Raw genomic sequence first — 7,839 nt, forward strand, 5'->3', positions numbered from 1 at the left:
AAATCCAGAATCTTCCACCATGCTCAGGTGGCAATAGATCTCTTATCGGTATTTGATTATGTTGTTTGTACCATTGGTCACAAGGACCCTTAAACACTTGTCTAAAGGATGTAGTATGAGGCCTCAATTCAACACAAAGAACATAGGCAATCAAGGAATGATGAGAGTAGAAAAAATAGTCTCATCTTCCCAAAGCAGAGAACAGCAATTGGTTATCTAATACCAAATGGTCAGTCTTGAAAACATAGGCACAGGAAACAATTATCCAGACTGAGCAGGTTATATTAAAAAATATATTAGTAGTCTGAAGTGACCTAGCAGTTCTTCCCGACATGCCCCACTCCTAACACCATGGTGGCATATACTAACAGACTGGGTTCAGCCACATCTGGTTGTCCTAGATGAGTGTCAGAGCAGTGAGGAAGGCTCTGAACACCAAGTTCAAAGCAAATATCAAGACTTCTGTGAACTGAGTAAGTAGTGGATCTGAACTGAGGCATGAGCTGCCTCAAAACCATCCTCACCTCCTGGGGACAAAACTATACATCTGCTTGATAAACCAGAAAAGGTTAATGCCTCCCCCAATATGTATGTATGTATGTATGTATGTATGTGATAAAATGAGGCCATGAATTTTTAAGGGAAAAACAACCCCCCCAAAACAAAACAAACAAACAAACCTAGCAGAGCTTATTTAGCACCTAAACTGAGGATTCTGAATATTGACCACCAAAGAAACACAGTTCAACCAGGAGACAGTGATTGATACTGTACACTTCCTACAGAAGTAACAGCAAGCTCTGGTTCTTTATCTTCTAACATTTAATAATGTGTTCTGTTCCCTGTCAAGTAGACCCTAATAAACAATGATAAAGACAAACTTATGAAACAATGTAGTATGACTGTCAGATGTAGGCTATCGAGAAGAACATACTTATTTCACACATTTTATTGCACTCTAGCATACTAATATCTTTACTTACAGGGGTCATTTTATTCATCTTTTATAAAAAGTAATACCTCATTGTAGTTTAAAGAAAATTTCTAGATTCTTGCAGTTCTATCTGGCAAAGTACAGAGATTTTGATGATCCAAATGCCCAGCCAGCTTCACTCACCCTCAGTATCTAGGTCCACAGCCAGATTCTGGAAGATGTCCATGTGTGCTGAGTGGGTAATGGTGCTCATTGAAGGCGTACTGCCCTTGTTGTGGATGTGTGCGATAGCCTGAGTCCCTACGTAGAGCACCAATGCGTTGATAAGCTGGAGGTTGTAGCGATTCCCAGGCTCATTAGATACCTAAATGGGCAAAAGAGAAAACTTCACCATAGAACTATGAATAAAACTTTATAATATTTTGTTATTTTTTTCCTGAGACAGGATCTCAGTGTTGTTTCTCAAGCCTTCTTTCTCTCAAGGAATTTATAGTTGTTGATATTCTTCGTGATTTAAATCTAAGAGACTTGCTCAGAGCTGTAGGCTGAACAATGTATAGCTGCCCTAAGAGTGACTCTACCAGCAGACTTGCGTTCCGTGGAAAACCAAATACTTTTGCACATGATGCAGCTGTAAAATAAATTTCAAGCAAAACCTCAATAATATAATTTAGAGAAAGAAGTTGTTGTACACTGGAAGGCCAATTCCACTTCAAGTCACTCCACAAAGGAAATTTTAACTACAATCACTATTTAGAAATGCTGATCGTCTTACAGGAAAGTAATGTTTTTTCCCCTAGTCTCCTGGATCAAAGATGAACTATTAGTAAAGTATATAACCCAGGTAAGCTTACCCAACGAACAATTACAACAATTCTTGAATTTGGGGATGTGTGTATTTCCAGGGATGAGAGATCTTGCCCTAATGTTGGCTACAAGCTTGTCATCTGTCTTTCCCAGTCTCCTCCGTCTTAAGGCAGTAGGTGTGTACTGCCACATTCAACTTCAATGTTTCTAAAATCTCTACAGTCAGGCTGAAAATACTAATCTGAAAATGGGACACAGATGGACAGACAGTGCACACAAACTGCACTATACAGAAGCCACAGCGAAGAACTTAAGCCAAACCAACTAACCTGTAGGTTACTACGCAGATCAGACAGAAAAGTGACTGGTGATCGAGTTTTAAGATAGGAATCCAAATCTTTTTTGAACTGAGGTGGCATCACACCAGTGAAATTGGTGAGGATCCGGGGTGCAATGTTAATTTCGCTTAACATGTCCACCTGCCACAAATATCAAGAATCAGGATCAACTACAGAAGTTAACACACCACACCTCTTCATAGAAGTGTTAGGATGGCTTTCTAGAACATATACACAGAGACTGTGATTATTACAAATCAACCTTTTCTTGTCACACAATGTTAGCTGTTCTCATTATTTGAAAAGAAATTAAAGAATATTTTATGCTGATCTAATTTGCACCATTAACCATTTTTTTCCAATCTTAAGATTTCAAATCAGTACAGGAGATTCCATATTTACTACCAAGATTCCTAGCCACTGAAAGCAGCTCAAGACAAATATATGCTTTAAAATGTATAAGGACAGACCTTAAGAAAGAACAGCTAAGAGCTCTTAAAAGGCTACTTTTAAGTTAATGGCAGTATGATTGTGGTTTTTTTGGTTTGTTTTGTTTTTCAAGACAGGGTTTCTCTGTGTAGCCCTGGCTGTCCTAGAACTCACTCTGTAGACCAGGCTGGACTTGAACTCAGAAATCCACCTGCCTCTGCCTCCCAAGTGCTGGGATTAAAGGTGTGTGCCGCCACCACCGCCCGGCGGCAGTATGATTTTTAAGTGGCTCCTTTTCCTTAAATAACTTCAAACACATACACATGAAAACTTGTGAGACATAGACATTGCAAAGATCACGTTGTTCTTCAATTATGCAGTGTGTGACCAGGAACTGCCCAATATTCAGTCTGGGTTTGATAATTAAACCATGTTAAAAATATGAGAAAACAGTAAACTAATATGCACATGCTACATATAAACTCAAAATATACACATAAAATCAATCTAAGGGGAAAAAACTTTAAAAAAGAAAATCAAGAAAACATTAAGGAACTAGAAGTTAGATCCCCAGGAAGACTGTAGCAAAAACAAAACAAACATGTTCCGTCTGCTAAAACTTTACCTTCAGATTAGGAGTGAATGGGTCTGGGAGCCTCATATTTCTTGGGAAGGCACTCAGGATCAAATTTCTTAACTGGATACAATTAGGGGGGATCACATCACAGAACCCATAATGGTAATCACAAAGGAACTCTGGGAAATCATGCAAAAGAACTAGCAGCACTCTTAGAGTACCCTACAGAAAAAGGGAAAAAAGGTCCATACTAAGTAAGTGGTATTTTTTCTCCATTATAAATTTTAACTCAGGTCAAAAGTGTCAATAGTATATTTTAGTAACATTAAAAACAACAACAAAACCTATAGGCTTTAATTAATATATACAGTTAAGATTATAAAACGTTACATGCAGAAATAATGAAAAATTAGCTTTAGGAGCTAAAACCTTAAATAAAGCACACAAATATTCTGCAAAAAACAATGCTGCCATATCTACCTTCAGGAACTAGAAAGAGGACAAACAAAAGTAAAAAGGCAAACTAACTGAAGAAAGTACTGAAAATGGGGGTGGGATCAAATCCAGCCTTTTCTAGTTCTTAACAAGTTTAGTAAATTCAACAATTCTGATATCTAGGTAGGAAGAACACCTTAGTAACTTGAGATAGCCTAGTATGTATGTTTAAGGCGGCCCAGAGTTTCAGCTATAGAAAAATAAACTCAAAAAAATAAAAATGCAAAACAAAACAAAAACCACAGGGCAAATGAGCAAACTACTGGAAGGAACATGACCAAAAGCTCCATGTATATATGAAAATTTCATTAAGAAAGTGAGACAGTGCATGCTTTTAACTCTAGCAAAAGTGGGACAGAGTCAGGAGGAACTCGGAGTTCTAGGTAAATTGGGGCTAAATAGTGAATCTCTGCCTCAAAACAAAACAAAAAATCTCTGCAGACATGATCCAGTGGTTAGAACACTTGTTGCTCTTGCAGAGGATCGGGGCTTGCTTCTCAACTATCTATTTTCCATTTCCTGGGAATCCAATGTCCTCTTCTTTATTCCTTGAGCATGTGGTGCACATAAATGCACGCAGGCATACAGGCAAGCAAAAGTCATACACATAAAATAAATCTAACAAAAAAAAGTTAAAAAACAATCAATCAAACAAGAAAACATTAAGGAAAGACGTTAAATTCTCCAGTGAGATTGTTAGGAAATGGCTAAGATGGTGGTGGTTGGGGATTGGAAGTACAGCACAAGAGATATAGAAAAGAGGGGGAGAAAACAACTTGCCATTGAAAAGCTACACTGATAGATGCCCTTGTACCACAAAGTATCCTTAAGAAGGGCACCTGAGTATCAAGTGAAATTGTAAAAGCATAACAATGGTTCCCACACAAAAACTTTCCAGTTATTTATAAATAAAAATTACCTTGTAGAGGATTTGCATAGGTTTAGTAAGTTCCACATTTCTAAGGAAAGGTGCTAAATATTTGAATAAATCAATCAACAGTTGAGCATACATAGGCCACCCCTAAAAGAAAGAAATGTACATGAGTTGTAGTAACATTCACAAGTTGTTCAGCTACCACAAACTTGCTCAAGTCACTCTTCTTATCTACAGTAACCTGACATGAGGGCCTCTCCTAGACTGGATCCTAGCGAAATGAAGTATGAGCTCGGTGTGCTGGGATGTGTCCATAACCCTAGCACACATGAGGCTGAGGAGGAAAACTAAGTTCCAAGCCAGCCAGAAACACAAATATCCAACACAACAAAAGGCTAAGAATCATGGCAGTGGATAATGTCATCTAAAACAACAGGACTCCCCAAGGATTTCGGAAAATATTTAACTTTGTGCCTATAAAAAAACTAAAGAGGGGGCGGAAAAGATGGCTCAGTGGGTTAAGAGCACTGACTGCTCTTCCAAAGGGTCCTGAGTTCAAATCCCTGCAACCATATGGTGGCTCACAACCATCTGAAATGAGATCTGACGCCCTCTTCTGGTGCATCTGAAGATAGCTAGTGTACTCACATAATAAGTAAATCTTAAAAAAAGAAAAAGAAAAAGAAAACTACAGAGAAAGGAGACCACCTTGAGGAAATTTCAGATATAGTATCAAACCAACTATAAGACTGTACCGCATAATTCTTTTAAGTTCTGGATCAACTATTTCTTTCCTTACTCTCAACTCCTAGTAAATAACCTTGCTGAATTTATAGCCTCAAGTCTGTGCTTTCAGCCCCACTGGCCTACTTACTATAATCACCCACCACACAAATTCTAGTTCATTCTTTTTGTGTGGCACGGACTGCGCTTAGAAAGCAGATTCACTAAGAGGCTACTCATTTTCTTCTGGACTGAGGGGCAGATGAGGGTACTCCTTTGCCATCAACTCCGTGACAAACTTTTCCTCAATACTGTGAACAACTCCAGCATAAAGAAACCGACATAGATAGTCCATAACAAAGCTAGAAAAGCAATACCTGGTCACTCAACAAAGCCTTTAGATGTAGTCAAGTACGTGATAAGCCTAAGCCTCTTTACACGATGTGACACAAATGATTACCTAATAACATGCTTGCTAAATATAAACTACTACCAAGTGACTAATAGAAATTGACATAAGTAGTGCTAGAAAGCCCAAGGTAGTTACAGGCTTCATCTGTAGGAGATAAACTGCAGCCACACCTTCTGCTGTGGCGTATGTGCCAGCATTCTTGCAATAAAGATCCGATGGGAAATCAATTCAAGCCAAGCATATACAAAGCCAGGAGCTTTAGTAGGCCTCAAGATATGGAATGTATTGCTGAAAGAAAAATTTCAGAAGCACAAATTTAAATATAGTAAACACATGAATGTAGACTTTACAATGAAACACACATCAAAACATAACAAAATTCTACCTGACTTCTACCTCACTTAACCAACAGTCCTTAAATTTTAGCAAAGTACATGCACTGCCTGTGATCCCAACACAGCCTTTGATATCTGCAAAGATCAACCATCAAACTGGGTGCGGGGGTTCGTGCCTGTAACTCCAGCTCTTGGAAGCTAGAATTAGGAGTTCAAGGTCAGCCTCAGCAACACAGGAACTTTTGAGATCAACCTGAGGTATGAGACCCTGTATCAAATAACAAATAGAAATCGCTACTATACACAACACTCACCAGAAAGCGGTAAGAGTCTGGAAATTGATGGTTTCCAGCACATGCTCTGGTGCATTGAGCTCCAACAGCAGCATGATAAAAATCCTATGGTAGGGAAGTTGCTGAAATTCACTTTGCCGAACATCGTGGTCCTGTAGGAGAACTCCCACGACTATGCCGAGAACCTGCACAGGACAAAGTATATCCCATCAACCACATAGCAAGTCGCCTGCCACTTGCTTTTTTTTTTTTAAGATTTACTTTTACTTATTTTATGTGTATAAGTACACTGTTGATGTACAGATGGCCATGAACCATCATGTGTGTGGCTGCTGGGAATTGAACTCAGGACCTCTGCTCGATCCAGCGGCACAATCACTGTAGCTGTCTTCAGACGCACCAGAAGATGGCATCAGATCACATTACAGGTGGTTGTGAGCCACCATGTGGTTGCTGGGCTCTGAACTCAGGATCTTCGGAAGAGCAGTTAGTACTCTTACCCCACCCACCCACCCCCAGCCATCTCACCAGCCCCACTCGCCACTTTCAAGTCATAATTCTTTTACCTTGTCTCTTGGATTGAACCTAGGCCCTCCAAAATGCTGTGTACTTAACACTTGAGTGCTATATTCAGGCTTTTAAAAAAATCAAACAAACAAAAACCCAAAAAAAAAAACAAAACAAAGACAAAAACAAAAACTTTTGCACAAGGTCTAACTAAGTTGCCCAAAAGCTGGCTTTGAACTTACAAGTTCCATTGTGATGTTCCTGCCTCCTCACTCAGTCAGGCCTGCACTACCAGCACTGGCTTACCCTGTACTCTTTAACGCTACAAACAATAAAGGAAAGGATACATGCCATTTAGACACAAATTTCTATGCTGGTAGCCAAAGGAACATTAAATTGACTTAGAGTTCTTTTCTGTTTATGTTTTTTTTTTTTTTAAATTTCATTGTTACTGAACCAAACTTCTATATAAAGGCCACTAGTTTTTCTAAAGCTATAGCAACCTAGATGTCTCTCCACATTTCATCATGTTGAACTCCAACAAGGTTAGATTGTCTAATATAACCTGAAGGTTACAAGGGGCAAACGATTCCTACTTCGCTTGGCAGGAAGTATGTGTACATTCCACTCTGCTCAATGGTCAGTGTGGGGACAGTAAGGACCTACTTGTATTTCTCCATAGGTTTACAGTCTTGAACTAGTTTGATATTCAAATTTTCATGATTCCCGCTGTCTAAATCAGGTCAATAATTAAATGTCACTCCTAGTACTGGCCTACTTACCCATTCAGATACAAGTGGAGACAGCTACCACAATCTCTTGTTTAGATCATCACCAAAGCACCAACACACCAACTGCATTACCATTCTCCCTCTTTTAAATTCTGCTACACAATATATGGATACTATCTCTTCTTTTTCATTTCTGGGTGGAAAAAGATTTGGGGGCTGGGTGTGGGGTGGATGCCCTTCAATCATGGCACCTCACAGGCAGAAGAAGGTGAATTCTAAGGACAGCTTTGTTCACAAAGTGGCTTCCAGGCCAACCAGGGCTACAGTGAGACCTTGTCTCAAACAATGGTATGTGTGTGTGTGTGTGTGTGGGGGGGGGGGGGG

The 7,839-nt window shown here is 39.3% G+C and overlaps 1 protein-coding gene across 7 annotated transcripts in view; it reads right to left on the minus strand.

The window, feature by feature from the left end:
- Cnot1 (CCR4-NOT transcription complex subunit 1) overlaps positions 1-7,839 on the minus strand; it is a 98,044-nt gene that overhangs the window by 2,656 nt on the left and 87,549 nt on the right. For all 7 annotated transcript variants that reach the window (XM_031340989.1, XM_031340991.1, XM_031340987.1 and 4 more), the window contains exons 41-46: positions 6,239-6,402; positions 5,760-5,877; positions 4,500-4,601; positions 3,134-3,307; positions 2,071-2,220; positions 1,118-1,298 (exon numbers count right to left, since the gene is read on the minus strand). In XM_031340989.1, the coding sequence (XP_031196849.1) occupies positions 1,118-1,298; positions 2,071-2,220; positions 3,134-3,307; positions 4,500-4,601; positions 5,760-5,877; positions 6,239-6,402 (889 nt within the window). The remainder of the gene's footprint in view (positions 1-1,117; positions 1,299-2,070; positions 2,221-3,133; positions 3,308-4,499; positions 4,602-5,759; positions 5,878-6,238; positions 6,403-7,839) is intronic.

This window comes from Mastomys coucha, unplaced genomic scaffold (assembly GCF_008632895.1).
Source record: "Mastomys coucha isolate ucsf_1 unplaced genomic scaffold, UCSF_Mcou_1 pScaffold22, whole genome shotgun sequence".
In the NCBI taxonomy this organism is placed as follows: Eukaryota; Metazoa; Chordata; class Mammalia; order Rodentia; family Muridae; genus Mastomys; species Mastomys coucha.